The sequence below is a fragment of the Zootoca vivipara genome, chromosome 3, assembly GCF_963506605.1.
Source record: "Zootoca vivipara chromosome 3, rZooViv1.1, whole genome shotgun sequence".
Taxonomy (NCBI): domain Eukaryota; kingdom Metazoa; phylum Chordata; class Lepidosauria; order Squamata; family Lacertidae; genus Zootoca; species Zootoca vivipara.
In genome coordinates this window covers 103861357-103881412 of record NC_083278.1, presented here as the reverse complement: position 1 = coordinate 103881412, position 20056 = coordinate 103861357, and the positions used below count along the sequence as shown (strand labels likewise).

General features: G+C 42.2%; 1 protein-coding gene across 2 annotated transcripts in view; it reads right to left on the bottom strand.

Annotated features, from left to right (window-relative positions):
- The window catches only part of BUB1 (BUB1 mitotic checkpoint serine/threonine kinase), a 30795-nt gene extending 11323 nt beyond the window's left edge, over nt 1-19472 (bottom strand). For both annotated transcript variants that reach the window (XM_035110545.2, XM_035110546.2), the window contains exons 1-14: nt 19401-19472; nt 18045-18104; nt 16622-16766; nt 14546-14742; nt 13612-13655; nt 12237-12319; nt 11808-11857; nt 10342-10535; nt 9634-9791; nt 7583-7980; nt 7063-7115; nt 5463-5591; nt 1966-2067; nt 651-732 (exon numbers count right to left, since the gene is read on the bottom strand). In XM_035110545.2, coding sequence (XP_034966436.2) covers nt 651-732; nt 1966-2067; nt 5463-5591; nt 7063-7115; nt 7583-7980; nt 9634-9791; nt 10342-10535; nt 11808-11857; nt 12237-12319; nt 13612-13655; nt 14546-14742; nt 16622-16766; nt 18045-18104; nt 19401-19471 — 1766 coding nt within the window. In that variant the 5' untranslated portion in view covers nt 19472. The remainder of the gene's footprint in view (nt 1-650; nt 733-1965; nt 2068-5462; nt 5592-7062; nt 7116-7582; nt 7981-9633; nt 9792-10341; nt 10536-11807; nt 11858-12236; nt 12320-13611; nt 13656-14545; nt 14743-16621; nt 16767-18044; nt 18105-19400) is intronic.
- Between the last annotated feature and the right edge of the window lie 584 nt (nt 19473-20056).

The following is a 20056-nucleotide window of genomic DNA, read 5'->3' as shown; positions in this document are numbered from 1 at the left end:
CTTTAGGGCAAAGCAATTCACATAGAGAATGAACGACAATCCAAAACGGCCATTGTCCTCGATAAGCCAGGTTTGTATGTCACACAACTTCATTTTGTTGCCCTTTTAGTAAATGAATCTGACAACCCCACTGCAGGCACGGAACATGCTAACGGTGACAAGGATATATGCTTGTAAGTGCAGCTCAGAGACTTGTGTGTGCTCTCACTTCCTCACATATTCATTTAAGCCCCATCTGAAATGCCAACTAGCCCTTTAGTCATGCCAACCAGATGGGATTTCAAAGAGATTTACTATGGGAAGTATCAACAAGATGCGAAAGAGAAAAGTTAATTCGTTCTGGCTCCTTTTATTTTATATACCCTGCTCTTCCTTCGAGAAACTCAGAACCATTTACCTGTATAGAGAACTGCAGGGCAACCTTCTATCTAGGTAATGATCAGTCTGATCCTTACATAGCTTTAGCAGTGTGGCAGCATCACACGCCTTTGGACCACTCTGAGATGCACGGTAGCATATGTAACATTGAAAGAAACAGTGGTGAGACTTTTTGCCTGAACTGAGAGAAGCCCAAAGATGGCTGCAAGACATCTGAGATAACATAGTGCCACTGGCTCCTATACACAGGTGTTGCAAACAGTTCAACTCACTCTGCATTCTCGTCTTCAAAGATCGTAAAGGCAGGCGGTGCCACAGGAGCACTGGGCTTAATGCTGGAAGCCTTGCCCAGTCCTAAAAAGGTAAAAAAGGGGAGGGGGAGGGGGAGATAAACAGATTTTGGCTTTTCTTAGTAGGAAGGGAGAGAAAATGACGGTAAGACAAGCCTCTGTACATTGATCTCTCAACCACTGGGGGGGATAACATTATGAACTGAACAGTCTATTACAGTTTTACCCTGCCCTTCCTCCATGGAGTTCAAGCAGGACACTCCCAGAATAGCTTACAAAAAAACAAGGCCGGCCCTGCCAACAGGCATCAATTTACCAAATCAGGTATCAACACTGAAGTAAATAAATTGAGGGGGAAATCCCATTCTTTTCCGCGAGCGTCTTTTCGTTCGGAAGAAACAGGTGATAAAAAGTTGGTTTTGAGAAACAACTTCCCAAAGAATTGCTTTGCACATTGGCCCATTTTTAAATAGCATTTCCTTATCTACCCTCACTGTATAGCCAGTATGAGGCATGTTTATTCCCAGAGGTTTGAGTTACCTTCAGGAATTAAACAGATGCAGCTTTTGCCATTCAGCCATGAAGAAATACTATCCAATTTGACTTCTATGGTTGTTGGATTTTTTTTAACCTACCATCAACTTACTAAACTCACACTCCAGCTTGACTAATATAAAGACTAATAAAAAGAGAGGGAGAGGGAAAGACATTATCGGGTCTTTGTCTCAGCAGCCTCTGTATCCTGAGGTTGCTTTTTGTACAAGGAAAGGGCTATAGCTCAGTGGTAGAGCATTTGCTTTGCATGCAGAAAGTCCCAGGTTCAATCCATCTCTTGGTAAGGCTACAGAAGTCCCTGTCTGAAAACCTGGAAGGCTGTTACCTGTCAGTGTAGACAATACCAAGCCAGTTGGATCTATGGTCCAATTTGCAAAAAGGCATATTCCTAGGTGCAAAGACTAATCCAATTAAGTGTGCCTAACACCTGCTGGATTCCATTTCAAAACTCTACAGAGTTTGGGATGTCCAACATCATACCCCGATTTTTCTCTCCAAGCACCCTTTCTTTAAAACAAAACAACCCTGAGAACTCAAAAATGTATTCACTATTTTGGTTGCTCAAAAAAAATCCCTATTGTGACTAGTCCCCCACCCATCCACAAAGGAACAGCAGTAGATACCATGCCTGGCCAACAAGGCACTCGTTTAGCTTTATAACACTCAGGATTAGATATATACCAATAAAAAAAAAATGCAACATGTGCCAGTTCATCTCCCCAACATCTATAGACATATATACCGTTATTTCTACAGTAGGCCTCAAACTCATCTTCATCTTCATCTTCTGAAAGTATAGTAGTATCTTTGAAAGAAGATGCTTTGAAGACATCCATGATAAATCCTAGCAAAGGAAGAAAAAAAATTAAAACATGTCTTGCATGTCTGCAAGTTGGATGTCTGCAATGAAATTTATGGGGGGGGGGGCAAAGCACCTGAGACCTGGAGAGCTTTTATTACGCTGATACCTAAGACAGAGTCAGATAGAGCTCAATTGAAGAACAATCTCCTTATTGAATGCGGATTACAATTTTTTTTGCAAATACAGTATATTGGCCACGAGATTGAAAAAGGTCTTGAACGATTATATTTATCATGATCAAGCAGGTTTTTTACCTGGTAGACATATGAAGGATAATATCAGGAATATAATAGATGTTTTGGAGAAATTAGAAGTTAAAAAGAATTCCAAAGCTATGCTAATGTTTATTGATGCAGAGGAAGCCTTTGATAATGTTTCTTGGAGTTTTATGAAAAGAAATCTTGAGAAAATGGAGGTTGGGCAAGGTTTTGTGAATGGCTTAAATGTGATTTATTTTGAGCAAAAAGCAAAAATTATAATTAATAATGTGGTATCAGAGGAAATAAGAATGGAAAAGGGTACCAGGCAAGGGTGCCCAATCTCCCCCCTGCTTTTTATTACAGCCCTGGAAGTTTTGCTGAATATGATAAGGAAAGACGAAGAAGTTAAAGGGATTGTGGTGGGATCTAAACAATGTAAGTTAAAAGCCTTTTCTGATGACTTCGTACTGACTTTGCAAGATCCAGAGTTTGGGCAAGTTTACAGCATGTAATGCATTAAGATTTACAGCATGTAATGCATTAAGAGAGAATATGATGAAAATGATGTACAGATGGTATTTAACTCCGGTCAAGTTAGCAAAAATATATCATACACATGATAATAAATGCTGGAAATGTAAATGTGTGGAAGGTACCTTTTACTGTATGTGGTGGACGTGCCCTGAAGTAAAAGACTTCTGGGAAAAGATCTATAATGAGTTGAAAAAGGTGTTGAAAAACACATTTATTAAAAAACCAGAAGCCTTTTTACTTGGGATAGTAGGGGAAGAAATTCCCAAAAGGATGTTACTTTCTTTTCGTATGCCACAACAGCAGCAAGAATATTGATTGCTAAGAACTGGAATACACAAGAATTACCAACTGTGGAAGAATGGCAAATGAAGATGATAGACTTTATGGAATTTGTCGAATTGACTGGGAGACTTCGCGACCAGGGAGAAGAGACAGTGGAAGAAGATTGGAAGAAATATAAAATATATTAAAGAAAATATTGCAAGAATTCTGATAGCTAAGAATTGGAAAATACAAGTTACCAAGAGTGGACGATTGGCAAATGAAGATGATTGACTTTATGGAACTGGCGGAGCTAACCGGGAGATTGTGGGAGCAGGGAGAAGAGTCGGTGGAAGAAGATTGGAAGAAATTCAAAGTATATTTTTAAAAATTGCAATATTTGAAATGTCTGTTCAGATTTGGAAGATGATATAGGCTGTAGAGGATAGATATGTTATGTATTTTAAGAGTAAGATATAAATGTTAAGTAAGAATAAGTGAGAAGGTTAGATAATTAATGAATTGATTGAAATTATGATATAGAAATTACTAAAGATGATCTATAATGAAACACAGTAAGGGGGGACGTGAGGAAGTCAAAATGTTAAGAAATAAGAATTATAATTATAAGGGTTTTTTTTGTTTTTTCTGCTATTTTTCTTTTGTTTTATCTTTCATTTTTATTATGTTTTTTATGTGTATGTTGTGTGCTTATTTGTAAAAGGAATTTTAAAAATTTGGGGAAAAAGAAAAGAAACTATCATAGCTCAGTAGTCAAGACCATCCCTTTGCATTCACACAGTCCCAGCTTCTACCCTATAAAAGAGGCTTGCACATGTTAACTAGGATCAAGACCCTGGGCAAACTGACCCAAAGATGTGCCTCCAGAGAAGTGTTATAAGAATTTTAAGGTGTTAGATATATAATAAATGTTCATAAATGTACCAAGCAAACACGTACATAAATATATAAATGAAATGTCTGAAGCAGCACAGGAAGACATTCCTGAAACCATTTTAACTCCCAAACTAACCAAATATTTCCCATTTTCTCAGGAATTAAGTAATTACTATCTCAAAGTAATGGCCACACTACCAGAAAAGGCAATCAGAAAAGGCATTACAGTCATACCTCGGGTTATGGCTGCTTCAGGTTGCGTATTTTTGGGTTGCGCACCGCGCCAAATCTAGAAGTCCCGGAATGGGTTACTTCCAGGTTTTGGCAATCGTGCATGCGCAGAAGTGCTAAATCGCGCTTTGTGCATGCGCAGAAATGCTGAATCGCTAGCCGCATGTGCGCAGATGCGGCGCTGCAGGTTGTGAACGTGCCTCCCACACGGATCACATTCGCAACCTGAGTGGACCACTGAATCAGATAACCTGGCAGACAGGAAAAACAACAACATTCAAATTTCTGTTGTAGACCGCCTTTTCTGTGATGTAGGTATGATGTTTGTGGGGGGTGGTCTTGGGCTACACCCCTTCTGTGATGTATGTATGATGTATGGAGGTTGGTCTCTGTTATTTTCTCCTACCAATAGAGAACCTACAAAAGGACTCTATATGGGCTCTTGGGTACCCCATAAAGAAAAAGGAGCAGTTTTTTAAAAAATATATCAGAAGATATAAACTTTGCTGGATGTTAGCTTTCTTCCTTTTCTCAGAACAAATGCAGAAATATATATTCAAAACTGAACTGCCATTGGTTGATTTCTACTAATCTTCTGGAAAATCTTTTAATATTATGTATTAATTGACATTTCACACTTCCATTCTAGGGAAATGCAATAGGACGTAACTGCTGGAAATGTCAGTTTCCTAAAACCAACCATATGCACAGCCTTGTTTTAAGCAGTGCTTTTTTTTTTCTTTAAAAATGTTTAGGGGTACTCTCATTTTGACTCAAGAAAATAACCATTTTATAGTTCAAATCAGGGAGAAAAATGCAGTAAATGGACAAAAGTACAAAGATTCACAAAATGTTTAGGGGTATGCGTACCCCCAGAAAAAAAGCACTGGTTTTAAGTATTACCTTGATAGCCATAGGTGACCAGGAATTCCATATAGGTGAATGAGCCAGCTAGCAGAAAAGGGATGAATAGCTCCATCCCTGTTTGACTAGCCCACTTGATTTCCGTGCTAACTGCAGAAGAATTAAAGTCTGCTCCTCAACAAGAATAAAAGCACAGAAACCCAGAAGGCTGGCAGAAATGGGGGAACAGATCACTCCATCCCTCTGCCACTAGTCTGTTTTGTTGAAGACAGTATTTTTAACTAGTCCGGTCTGCGGCTCGCAGCCACAGAGAAGAGGGCTCCCCCTCCCCCACGATCAACATGGAAACACAGGTTTTATACTCCTGTTTTGAAGGGACCATATACTTACCCAGGGCCTCTTTAGTGTGAACGGTAGGAGATGGAAGTATTTTAGACGGAGTCGCTTGTATCCTACTTGATGTGTTTGGAGTGGCATGACGGCTGTCATTGAAAATGGAAGAATTTCTACCACCCGATGCTAAAATAGTAAGAAAACCAACCTAAGAATTTGACAGTGGAAAACATGCTTTGAAGTTAATGGACTTTATTACCGTACACATGTGCTCCTTTATTTCCACTAAAGAAGCCCAATAGTTAACACTGGAACAAGTAGCAAGAAGTACTTTATAGATCTGCATTCCTCTTAAAAAGAAAAACAAAAGAAATATTTATGCTGTAATTTCCAGTGCCCTGCATTGTTTCAGAATGGGTAGTGTAGATCTCAATACAGGATAAAATGCTTTAATCCCAAAGTAAAGATAAAACGAATCGTATGAACTGAAGTTTTATTTGGAACCCAAATTGAGCTTGTAACTGGTATGGATGCAGCCATGGGGGCTAGTAACTGGTATGGATGCAGCCATGCAGCCATCTAGAGCTGGTACATACAGTATTTCCAAATTGTTTAGTAGTAAGAGATTTCATGCTTTCAACAATTCAGCTCTCTTTGGATTGTGTTCATAAGTGTCTTTTTTGTGACATTTACTGTATATGTCACCCTTCCTCCAAAGTGCTCATGGCAACAAAAAATACTTCTTCTCCCCACCCCCCACCCCGACTTCCCCCTCTCTTCCACTCCTATCTTTACAGCCACCCTGTGAAGTAAGTTAAGGTGAGATAGAAGCTGAGATTCAATTATCTGCCACGTGGATGAGGCAGAATCAGGCACACTACTGATGCTGCCATGCCAGCCACACCCTCCAACGTATGTGTGATGAGAGCTTATGTGTACACACGTTTGTAGGTGCTTCAGAGCACCAGAGTCCCTGTCCAAGAGAGTCCTAGTTGCCTGCATAGTCCTAGTTGCCTGCATACACTTATGCATACTTATGCATACCTTTCTCATGTTCTACTTAAGCTGGGTATGTGTTTGAGTGTATGCTGATGAATTGAGTGTATGCTGATGAATTGAGTGTATGCTGATGAATGAGATGCTGATGAAGCCATGGGGTCGTTGTCCTTCCTCTATGCAATAATTACATGCATGAAAATAGCTGATGTGACTGGCCCAGTGTCAACCTATTGTGCTTCATGGCGACATGGGGATTGGAACCTGCAACCTTCTGTCTTTAGTCCTACACCATACTGGCTTTCCAGCGTAATGCAATGATTCATGAGCATGTTTGCTCCGTGGCCATGAAGCCTTTACGGTAGATCAGGCATGTCAAACCTGCGGCCCTCCAGATGTTTTGGGCTACAATTCCCATCTTCCCCAACCACTGGTCCTGCTAGCTAGGGATCATGGGAGTTGTAGGCCAAAACATCTGGAGGGCCGCAGGTTTGACATGCCTGCGGTAGATGGAGCCAACTTTATCACGGAGCATCAACACTGCTGAACCACGGACCACTCACTGCCTGTAAGATAAACATGGTTTGCAAGTAGGAGTATAGCTCAGTAGCTAGCTATATTAGAGGGCTCACAGAGTATTACAAAGAGGGCAGATTATTACCATCTCTCATTTCTGCGGAGTGTTGCGGTTTCTGATGAGATGTATCCAAGTGCCTGCACAGAAAAGCAAATGTGTTAAGTTCTCCAGTATCGGTTAAAGGCAACCTAATTCTTACAAGGTCAAAAACAGGTAGTGAAATATGAACAACACACAGCATTGATTTTAGTGAGTGCTCAAAATGAGAGAGGGGTGAGAGGAAATGAATGGTTTCTTTTAAAATTTATGACAGATCCATCTGTTGAAAAGGAGCAGGGTGGTTTTAGGTCTGCCCAAAAATGCCATAGATGCCCACCAAATGTTTTGAGACTACAATTCCCATCATCTCTGACCACTGGTCCTGTTATATAGGAGTGATGGGAGTTGTAGTCTGGAGGGCAAAGTTTGCCTATGCCTGCCATAGCATGTCTTCGCAAATAATCCCCCTCAAGGAATGCACTCCAAGTCCCCCTCACCTAATTAAAAGAAAAACTAGGGGGGGAAACAATGGAGACAGGCATTAAGAGGCCTAGTTTTCACTTACTGCTCTCCATGATGGTAAATGTTAGCGAGGATAGCACGTTTCTGGGGCGGCTGATCATCAGAGATGACTTGAAATCTGTGCAAACTATTCTCACAATCTTCAAGATCAAGTTTCGCTTTGGATGCAGCCTTTCCGCTGGGTATGGTTGATGTAGAAATCAAGGCTGGTTGTCGCTGGAAATTCCTGACTGGTTGTGTAGCTGAAGCACCACACACCGAAATCTCATCAGAAACTGATATTTGCTGCTGATTTACTACCAGCTGCGAAGCTGAAGCACCTGATGCCAAACTCTGATGTTCTGTCCCCAAATTCAAAGACTTTTGTAGATATCCAGCTAGGGAAGGTACTGCCCACTCTGGCCGACCCTGAGCTGCACAGGTTTGTATGTATGGGTCACCCTTAAAAAGTGAAGAAAAACAACATTTAGGCAAGGAGAATCTTACACAATGTTTTAATGCATTTCCGACCCTGTCCAGCAACCTATGGCATTTCAAGATAGATGTGTTAGTACCAAAATGGTGCATAATTTAAAAAACTTAGAATGGATTTAAAGCTTTAAGGAATTTTTTAATCAATTTAAATCTGCTTCCCATCATGCCCTGAAGACTTAGGGTGGAAATGTGTTTTAACACAGGAAGGACATACAAGTTTTGAAAGTTAGGCAATTCAAACAATACCATCTATTGCAGGACCAATAGGTATCATTGTCCATCAGGCCCAGTCAGCATGGGAAATAGACACGGATGATGGGCGAGGTTGGTTCCTCATTCCTATCCTATTGACCTGAAGCCAGATGTGGCCAATACAGTGCCTTCTAGATGTTGTACTATAACTCCCAACACCCCTGTCCACTGGCTGTGGGAGCTAATGGGAGCTAAAGTCCAACAATCATCTGCAGGGTACCATGTTAGGGAAGAACCATGTTAGGGAAGAACTTGAAGAGCCGCTGTTCCCAATACTAGGCGACACTGGCTAGTGGGCCAACTCAGTAAAGTAATATATTCACTAAATAACAAATACACACAGCTCCTGAAAAACAACCTGACTTGGATTTTGGAAAGCTTATATAGGCTTGGAGTTGGAGAGCAACCACAGAAAATACCTTTAGGTCAGGCATCCCCAAACTTCGGCCCTCCAGATGTTTTGGACTACAATCCCCATCATCCCTGACCACTGGTCCTGCTAGCTAGGGATAATGGGAGTTGTAGGCCAAAACATATGGAGGGCCGCAGTTTGGGGATGCCTGCTTTAGGTACATGTTTTTGCAGTTTATCCCATCAATCAATCAATCAATGAAATGCTAGCCAAGCTCATTCATTCATGAGCTCTGTTTTAACAGTGTCTTGAGGATGCTGTTGCTTAGTCTTAACTGGCACAAAGAGATATTGGGGGGGGGGGTAGTTTCACTAGGGCAGTTAATGAAGAGGGGTGCAGCTGTGGGTCCTGGCGTGGAGTCTCTGCTGCTCCCCAACGGTGAGAGAGGCGAGGAAGTCAGCACTTTCAAAGCATGTTTTTCAACCAAGTAACATCTTGAAGTTAACAACGCAGAGAGTGAATATTTGAAAGAATGCCAATATACACAAGGTCCATATAGTTAAAGCTATGGTTTTCCCAGTAGTGATGTATGGAAGTGAGAGCTGGACCATAAAGAAGGTGAATCACCAAAGAATTGATGCTTTTGAATTATGGTGCTGCAGGAGACTCTTGAGAGTCCCATAGACTACAAAAAGATCAAACCTATCCATTCTGAAGGAAATCAGCCCTGAGTGCTCACTGGAAGGACAGATCCTGAAGCTGAGGCTCCAATACTTTGGCCACCTCATGAGAAGAGAGGACTCCCTGGTAAAGACCCTGATGTTGGGAAAGATTGAGGGCATAATGAGAAGGGGACGACAGAGGAGGGATGGTTGGACAGTGTTCTCAAAGCTACCAACATGAGTCTGACCAAACTGCGGGAGGCAGTGGAAGACAGGAGTGCCTGGCGTGCTCTGGTCCATGGGGTCACGAAGAGTCAGACAGGACTAAACGACAACAATCAAAAACATACATACCACTGTGGAGCTTTGAAAGGACTGCACAGTAGATGGCTGTGCTGCAGTTTTCTGGGAAGATGATGATGTCTGGGAGAGCTGATCTAGCCTCTGCTGTAGTTTCTGTAGCTCAAGGAGGTCATTTTCCTTCTTCGTCAAAAATTCTCTCTCATCATCCTCTGAATGTCAAATGCCATATTGCAGAAAGCAAAGCATCTATATGAATATTTTTTTTAGTTTGGAGGGAGGCAGTATCTCTCTCCCATTTCCTCTTTGGTTATTGTTAATAGCTAATATAAAAGGAAACTTAGCAACTCTGAAAAAAACAGGAAAAGATAGGCAGAGGCCAGGACAGAAGCCAGGATGATAGACAAGGTGTCAAAAATACTTGTTAATTCTGAATATGTTAAGGTCTCCAAGGATATAGGATACATCTACACACAAAAACTGAATGAGTTACTTTGGATAAGTTGCCATATCTGAGAACTTTTAGGAAAATCTGGAAGGGACATGCCTTGTAAGTGTTAGCTTCCCACTGCCCCTGTGTTTTCGGCTATTACTAAGGTCATCAAATTATGCCCCATTTATTTCAATGTGACACAAAGTGCAACTAGTTTAGCCTGGGTCCATTTTAGTGTAGCTGCGTGTTTTGTCTAATTTTAAAATGTCTTGCAACTCTGTCTTCAGGCTCTGGAGCAAGATTAGCTGGAAGTCTTAACTTGTAATTACCCCATTTTTTGTTCCTTTTCAGCTGCTCAGCCTTTTTAAAATGCGCATTTGCTCTTACTTCTTCGAAGCACAATTCAGAACCTTCACAGAAGAGAAGGTTCTTGTCGTACATGACCTTCTGCTCAAGGTTAGCATTGGATGGAGTCGGTAGGATTTCTGACCTGGAAATGGTGGTGACATATCTAGGCTGTTCCCTGTGGAGGAAAAGAAGTGGCAGGTTTCTTTACAGCAACTAACAATTGGCATAATTCTCTGCCTAAGGGTACCCAGAACAGCATGCCACACTCAGAACAAGAGGGACAATTTAAACAAAAACAAGCAACATCCTATCCTATCATGAAGCCAACAAATGGTAATACAACAACCAATCTGTGATTAAGAGTGCCAGCCTCTAGACAACACCAATTCAAATGCCAAAAGAGTCTTTTGAGAAGGGAGATGTTCATAAGGTGCTCTTGGGTTTGTCTCTCCCCTTGTTCAGTCTAGCGGCGCCTGCTAGAAATGTGTATTCACTTTGGAGAAAACCCAAATACCAAAGCAAGTCGCAGCATTCAGACCTACAAGGAAAACAAGCGTTCCCCAGTGCTGTCTAAAACAAAACAGGCTGGCCCTGAAATTCCAGAACTCCATAGAGAGCTGTGATAGGCCCAATATAGGTATTTTCAAAGATGTTATTTCCCACCCCGGCCTCATGTAAATGAATGAAGACAGTGCCGCCTTCATCGGCAAGACATAAGGGAGAAATGAAGGCTGAACCTTGGAAATAGCTGAGGGAGAAATCTACTGCTGAGAGAGGGCTCCTTTGCCTAAAAGGCCATTGGCTTGGCAGGGTGGGCTCCCCCCCCCCACTCCTCCCCAGCTATTTTTTTGGGGTGCTGCCTTTATTTTCCCAACTAGTTGGTTACTCTATTCATCAGCAACCTTCAGAGTAGTTCCTGCTCATGCTGTAGGAGTGAGCAGGGACTGCTCTGAAGACCCCTAAGGTCTGACAGCTGCTCCAGTGCAAACTTTCATTGAATGGAGATCTCCAATCATTTGAAAAAAACCAAAAGAGGCACCATCCTAAGCAAAGAGGCCTTTGTGTTGAACAAAAACACAAAGCAGGTTCAAAAATGAATTAGGGGCAGGGGGTTCTATGCACATCCCAATAACCATAGGATTGTTGTGATGATAAAGGGAAGTACCTTGTAACCCGCTCCTTTACCCAATGTTAGGGTTAAAATGAGGTAAAATGTCAATAAGAAATTAGGCCAGGAACAAGGCAGATCTCCTTTGGAAATGTATTATAGAGTGCTACCAATGGGAAAAATCAGCTTTACTGTTTCTAACTAGGTAATGCTTAGCAGGGAAAGCAGAGTTTTCCCCTGGACTCAAGAGACAGGGCAAAAATGCACATTCAAGTATGCATGACCCAAGCCATTTAAGCATGAACATTCAAGTTGTGAATGTAATTTACAGTTACTTACATTTTTTCTTCTCCCCTACAGACGGGCTGTTTTTCAGAATTGGCTGGATTCTAAAAAATAGGAGAGGAAATTCAGTTTGAGGATTCTTTTAGCACAGGGCTGAAAAGACAAGGAACAGGGCAGTGGAAGAAGATACAAATTTAATAAATAACAATAATAAACAGAGGCCTCATGTGACCTTCCCAGAGCCAAGTAAGCAAGGTGGTTTAAAAACTTTCTGTGGCAGGAAAACCTAGTTTGGAAAGAGTTTTCTAAGCCCTCTGCCTTGCTTAACGGACCCAGGGAAGGTCATGTGTGATTTAATGGGGCCTTCAGGAGATATCACAAGATTTCGGACAGCCTCTTCCAACTGTTTTCCCCATTCTCCACTTATATTCCTGCCACCTGTTCAAAGCTGCAATCACCTAACAAGTTGTGGTTCTACTGTACCTGATTTTGATTAGCACAGACTGGGCCTTCTTTAGGAGCCATCTGATTTGACATTTGGGGGTTAAGAGGCTGCAGAACACCAACTACAGGAGGAAAAATACAATTAGGGAAACTAAAAATGGATGCTGATCATTAAAGACAGTTCACATATAAAAGAAGGGATGGGAAACCTATAGCCCTCCAGATGATCTCAATCTCCAACTCCTATTAGCCCCAGCCAGCACAGCAAATTACCAGGGATGGTGAGAGCTGTAGTCCAAGAACATCCAGAGGTCCACAGATTACCTCCACAAGATGATGATGGGGAAATTACTGACTTCTAGAACCTGGTCTGCTTCTCTACATTAAAAGTGTTCAGTGTAGAATGCACCAGAACAGCAATACCACTTCAAACAAGTAGAGATTTAGATTACAATCTTATCTCTTTCATTGACTACTTGGCCGAAGCCAGAAAACAGGCTGGAATAGCATGTATAAAATTAGCTTCTGTCATCGCTATCTACAAAAGTTCAACAATGCCATTGCACCATAGCAATGTAGAGCGAAGCAATGGGGCTGTCCAGGGGAATCACTTGAAACTGAGCAATTTGAGGCTATTTCCTATCCTCCAGCAGCCCCCTGTGTCCCACTCCACACTGTCTAGGAGGGCCATCCAACTTTTTGGAAAGAATTTTCAGGGTTCCCAGATGGTCACAGGGGAGAGGAGGCAATGAATCCAAGCTATTGTATTTATGCAGAGCTCTTTTTCGCTTTCCTTTTTTCCCCTTCCACTGGGCACACTCTCACTTAACCGATGCTTTTTCTCCAGTCCAAAACATGTGTCCTAGTCTAGTTCTGACCATTTTTGTCCGCAAACATGATACTTCAGCAAGTGTTTGGAAGAACTACAGCTCAGTGTTACAGCATCTGCTTTGCAGGCAGGAGGTCCTAGGTTCAATACCCAGCATCTCCAGTTAGTTATGGGATAGAACAGTCTGAAATCCTGGAGAGCTGCTAACTGTCAGTGCAGACAATACTGAACTGGATGGACCAGTGGCCTAACTCAGCATGTGTGTGTCCTGCAATCCTGCCTACTTGTTCACATCAAACTCTCTTTGTTCACAGGACAAAAATTCAACTCTTTGTTTCAGGACAGCCACCCATCAGTTCCCCCCTATACAGAACCAGCAGATCATTAAGATTTTCAAGAGGCCTTGGAGACAATGCCACAATGTGCAGTGCCATCAAGCAGAGGCACAAAGGATCATCATTTCAGTTCTCTCTTTGAAGGGCATGACCCTCAAGTTTATTTTCAGGAATTTTGACATTACGAAATTAATTTTTTTTAAAGCAAGTCATAAGATTATTACACTGAAAGTGTAGAAAGTAAACCTACCATGATTTGAAATTTGATTCCGAGGTAAGCAACTCTGCAAAAATCTAGGTTGAAGAGAAGAGACAAACAGGCATTGGCGATGGAAGAAGTCAGATACTTCTGTATCAAATAAGATTTAATTTAAAAGCTTGAGTCGAAGTTTAAAGATCACATCAAAGACAGCTTAAAAGCAGGCCACACAACAGCAGTTTTCTAAAGTTGGTCACAATGAAATTATTCCCTAATCGCCTACATACTCTTCAGTTATCACCAAACACAACACATACCTCACATGCCAATTAGAGTTTGAAAGCTTTTAACTCTTAAGCTTCATTTTCAGCCTCACCACTGTCAAGAGATACAGCCTTTCCCCCCTTTTTGTTTTACAAAGAAGCACATATGGTCTTTGGATCTGTAATTCCAAGTTTTCCAGCTCACGCTTAATCAGACAACACCTGAGGCTTGAAAAAGATCTCAGCATATACCTACTTTCCTCCACAACAGGGGCGGGGAACTTCAGGTCCAGGGGGCCAAATGCACCCTCACAAGTCCTCTCTATCTGGGCCTCAGAACTATCCTCAGGCCCCACCCTTTCCCCCTAGCTTATGGCCCTCCTTTGCACCTTGAGTTTTGCCTGGTTTGAATGTGTACTCCAACTGTGATGCCCCTTGCTTTCTTGAATGGAGCATAGAGAGGGGTGTCTGAATGTGTGTCAAAACTAGTCTACAGAGCAGGTAAAATTTACATTTGTTGCTCTACCCACTTTTCCTCTGACCTGCCCATCAAAAGCCACCCACAGGAGCTGTGATAGGTGTGGCCTGGGAAGGGGGCCAGGGGCCAAACAAAAAGACCTGGAGGGACACATTCTGCCCCAAACTACAGGTTCTTTGCTTGTATTCCACTGTCTTTACAAAATCAGTTTGTCAATCACAGGCCAAATATAGACATACAGTACCTGTACTGTTGATGCAGCTTCTCAATTGGTTCTGCTCTATTGTGAATACCCTTTTGAATAACAGCGCTTGCATGAGATATATTTCCTTGCATGCCAAGCTTCTGAGCCCAAGCACAATACAGAAGAGATGACTTGTTACCAACCCCTTGGCTGCACAAATAGTCAAAAAAATTGCTCGGGTTATCGATGAAGTCGGCCTAGAGGAGATAGAGACATATGCACATTAGCATTCATTTAAAGAAAGTGAAGTCAGCTCAGTAACAATAATGTTCCATTATAAAAGCAAGGACAAGAAAACAGCCAACACTACCATCACTACAGTATTTGCAAACTAGCCTTCTATGAGTGTGAAAACATCTTTCAAGACAAACTACTCATCTAGGTGGGTAGCAACTAGTTCATTTTTTAATTGAACATAAGTGACCGAAAGGCCAGCAATGCTTGCTCCATCATTGACTCACGACCACATGAACCAAGAAGACAGTAAAGGGTTCTTCAACCTCTTCCTGTCCATACTACACCTCAGCTGCTCATTCCCCTGTACAGGCCAAGGAATAGGCATCAGTAGTTGAAGTACACAGTGGGAGAACTCCAAGCCCTGCAGACAAGGCCATGTCTATCACCTGGCCAAGTGGAAGAAGCATCCAGTTCATTTCCTGGTATTTCTGGTTAAAAAGATCTCTATCAGCAGGTGCGGAGAAAGGTCCCTGTCAGAAAGTCTGGCGAGCTGCTGCCAGCAAAAGCACGACAACTTTGCAACCATATCACTATTTTTTAAACGGCATGGACAATAATGAGCTAGATGGTCCAACAGAAAAAGTAAGTTGCCTTATACCAAGTCAGACCATTGGTCCATCTAGCTCAGTACTGGCTACCCTGACTGGCAGCGATTCTCCATAGGGCTTCATAGAATCATTGAATTGTAGACTTGGAAGGGATCCTGAGGGTCATCTAGTCCAGGGGTCAGCAAACTTTTTCAGCAGGGGGCCGGTCCACTGTCCCTCAGACCTTGTGGGGGGCCAGACTATATTTTGAAAAGAAAAAAAATGAACGAATTCCTATGCCCCACAAATAACCCAGAGATGCATTTTAAATAAAAGGACACATTCTACTCATGTAAAAACATGCTGATTCCCGGACCGTCTGCTGGCCGGATTTAGAAGGTGATTGGGCCGCATCCGGCCCCTGGGCCTTAGTTTGGGGAGAACTGATCTAGTCCAACCCCCTGCAATGCAGGAATCTCAGTTAAGAGCATACATGACAGAGAAGCCAGATGGGCGGGGTATAAATAATAAAATTTATTTATTTCTTTATTTACAGGAATTCTTTCCAGTCTTACCTGGAGATGCCAGGGACTGAATCTGGGACTTCTTGCATATAAATCAGATGCTCTGCTATTGAGCTCCAAACCTCCCCTGATGATGTGACTTAGTAAAAAGCAGCTTCACAGGGTAAAATGAGTGTTTTACTACATATTCAGAGCAGGCGTGCAGCAGAATGTGTGGTACAAAAGCTATCTGCTTGGGCTTGGTTATAGTAAAGGGCCAAGTAAATCTTTGATTGTGTCTTGGTTCACACAGAAGAAAACACTTGTGACACATCATGGGAGATTGGAGAGGATTAGGGGGTCAGGGGGTCTCCAGGTTGCCATCCAAAGAGGGATGGTGAATGTTCAGCCCTAGAGATATTGCTGGACTCAAATTTTCTTCAGCCCCAGCCAGCATTGACAATGGTCAGGGCAACAGGAGTTGGAGTCCAGCATCATCTGGAAGGTGACAGGATACCCACCCCTGCACTAAAAGATACCCCCACACTCTGGCATTCCTTTTAATTGCTAACTAACCAGATGAACAGGACTTCCACTGAACATCAATAAACATCAGATTAAACATTACACAATCCAAATGTACAATAATTCAGATTCTTTTAATGCAAACATAATTATATCCCAACTTACAATTCTATAATTTAAGGCTACTTACATCAATCCAAAACAACAACTTAAAAACAGTTTACTATTTACTGTTCAGCATGTGCAAAGTTTTAATAAATTGTGCATCTATTCTGTATACGTACAAACGTCACACAGCAGTTGATGAATCTTGCATCATGCTGGTACCGCTTGTCACTTAAAAATATTTTCACAAGCCGCTCCAGCAAGTACAGCAGGTACTTTTGTCTCCCTTCTGCTTCCGGTACACCTTCAACCCACTGAAAATACCTAAAAAGAGGAATTGATCAATTGTAAGCCTTACAGCAGCGTTTCCCAATCTTGGATCCCCAGATGTCGCCGAACTACAGCTCCCATCTGCACCAGGCAGCATGGCCAATTACCAGGGATAATGGAAAATGTAGTTGAAAAACAGCTGGACACCCAAGGATGGGAAAGGCTGCCTTACAGTATAGTTAGAATCTCTACAAAATATGTGGCCAGACACTATGAAGACATTTCACCAAAAGGAGCTGTTAACATGGATGCTGCCAGCTGCCAGGATCTCTATAGCAAAGCAGTGGAAAGCATTTTTTTAAAATCTGACTCCATCCTTATGATATAAAAACCTTTGGAATTTAGTTATTGCAGAAAAAGTAACATAAGCTACAGGTCTCTGTTATAAGAATTTTTAGGTCTTATAAATATATAATAAATGTTCATAAATGTACCAAGCAAACACATATAAAAATATATAAACCACATGTCTGAAACCCATAGGAAAAGTCCTAAAGCCATTTTGACTCTTTCAGTCACTTCAAATATTACTCTACAAGGTCGAAAGAAAAGGAAATGCAGAAACCTCCCCATTGTTTATGTCCTCACAAATCCTGCCTTAAGGGCACATTTAAGGTGTGAAAATAGGGTGAGCCTGTGACCTGGCTCAGGAATTAAGTATTATCTTTACAAAAAAAATGACCAGACTCCCCAGGTAATCCAGTCAAGTGACCATTAACAGGTAACCTGGCAGACAGGGTAAAAACAACATACTTAGATTTCTGTTGCCTTTTCTGTGATCTTGGACTCCAGGGTGGGCAATTTAAAATGTCTATATAAGGGCGGGCACACCTTTGTTCTGGGTCCTCTCTCCTACATGTGGGGGAGCACCTTGTTGCAACAGGTTTTTTTTAGTAAAGATCAGGCTTAACTAGCCGCCTTGCTTTTCACTAGAATTCTGGTTTGGTCTGTATCATTTTACTAGCAAGTAAGGGCTTTCAATTGTGCTCTGCCGGAGGTCCGGGCTCCCTCCCGGAGAAGGACCCCTTTTAACTCTTATTACATCTATAAGGGGCCAGAATATCTTGATCATTTTCAATCATTGTGTAGTGTTTTTATATGGTTTAGTTTCAGAAATCCAGGCATCTCTCTGCTCTCCATTTAGAGAAATATGGTTGTCATGATTTTAGATTGGGTGTTATTATTTAGCTTTGTAGTTGGAGTAATTGGTATTTTTTTGTTAGTACTTTATAAATCTAGACAAGATAGAGGGCAGCCGAAGGAAAGACTAACCTATACCAAGGATCAAGTGGGTCATCACCGCAGTAGTTCTGTATGAGAGTTTCAAACATTCTGTGAAACAAACCAGACAGCATCGTATCAGTATTTGCATTTAGCACAATATGGCAGTTTAGCAGTATTTGAATGGGTCTGGCTGCTCTGGCACAGTATCCCACAGTGCTTTCGCAGATGCCTTCAAAGATACAGGTGCCTAATCTCTTCCCCCTCCCCTTGCCACAAACTAGGGCTAAATTGGTGGCGCCAAACTATCAAAGTTAGGGAGGGCCACCAGCACCCACCAACCTAAGCAGAAGTACTTTCAGCCTTCAAAAACTTGCAACTGGCTCTGAATGAAAGTGAAAACATGAGGAGCAGCCGCATTAATTAAAGTTTGGTGCTTAGGCACAATATACCCAACCTTTTCAGTTGGCACTGAAGTTCTAGGATGTCATCTTTATGCTGTGAACCTGAGATATTTGGATGAAGGGCAGCATACAAATATTATTAATAATAATCTGTAGCTAGGCCTGTATGGAACTGTCACTATGTGCCTCCTGGTACCTACCGGTACTGGGGATTTCTTTCTTCTGAAGGAGTGGGCTAAATCAATCACCTGTTGCTTGACAACTCTTACCATTAAAGTATTTTATCACACTCTTTGATACATGACATTTAGGATTGCAGCCATTACATACCGAGTTTTCCAAGTGGAGAGTTATTATCATTTTAAAAAATACAGTAGCAGCATAAAGCTTGATGGTTCCTTCCTCCATTACTTTTCAACAGCTTTTGTTCTTAATTTGACACCTCCCACATTTTTGCACAAAAGTGCAACAAATGATACACACACACACACACCATAAACCTTGGAATTGCTGGAGCAATAATGCACTGTGCACTTTTGCTCTTACTACATAGACGGACCTGCTAGAATTGAAATGGGTAGTCTAGCAATATATTGTTATTCTACAGTGACTCTCCATTTGTGGAATGCTCTCCCCAGGGAGGGTTGGCTGGCATTTTCATTATACACTGTTAGGTACCATGGGGAAAACGTTCCCTCTTCAACCAGGCCTTTGGCTGATTAACATCATATACCCCTTGTACGTATGTCTGTGGCAGGGGGGAATTATTAATTTGTGGGGGCTTTCGTTCTTGTTTTTATTATGCATTTTGTGTTTTTATGTTGTGAACCGCCCTCAGAGCCATGGATGAAGAGTGGTATACTCAATTTACCCCTGCCCCTCCCCGCAACCGCCATAGCCCACCACCCTCCCACATCCCTTCAGATTTCAGGCCCGCCATAAAACCCGGGAAAGGGGAAGAGCCGCCGCCACCAACCCCCCTCCCCAGCCGGCGACTACTCACTGCGCGCGCGCGGAAAGCTCCGCGGCTTCCCCAGGCGCCCGCGAAGCCATGGAAGCTGCCGCGTCCACCATAACTGGGAAGAAACGGTATTTTAAAAAATTCAAACCGTCGCGCGCAGCCGCACAAGGCGTTCTGGCCACTTCGGGATTGGCCGGAATGAGAGCCAATCAGAACGAAGGAAGGCGGTGAGTCCCTCGATGGAGAGGGGACGTAGTAACGCCGCTGATATAAAAGAGGTAAAGAGGGGGGGGGGGGTCCCGATAAGCATTACCCACGACCCTCGCTTTCGGTTCACATTCGAAGCCCGCCGCATGCGTGACTGAAAGATAATACGAGGAGGGGGCGGAGCTTCGCGTTTTTGGTGTCCGGTCCCCACCACTTTTGCATCGGCTGCTTGCCCCGCGCGCTCCATGGGGAACCGTGTAGGTGCAGTTTTTTATTATTATTATTAGTTTCATTTTTATATTTATCTATATTGTTGTTGATATTTACAACAACAACAATAATAAAATAAATTTGCATACCACCCTATTAAATGCTAAGGTATTCGCCTTCATATCAGGAAACAAAAGTTGGCCAAATAAGTCTGCAATTCTATCGCCACTTCCCTGGAATTCAACAGGCCTCACTATTTTATTTTATTTCATTTTATTATA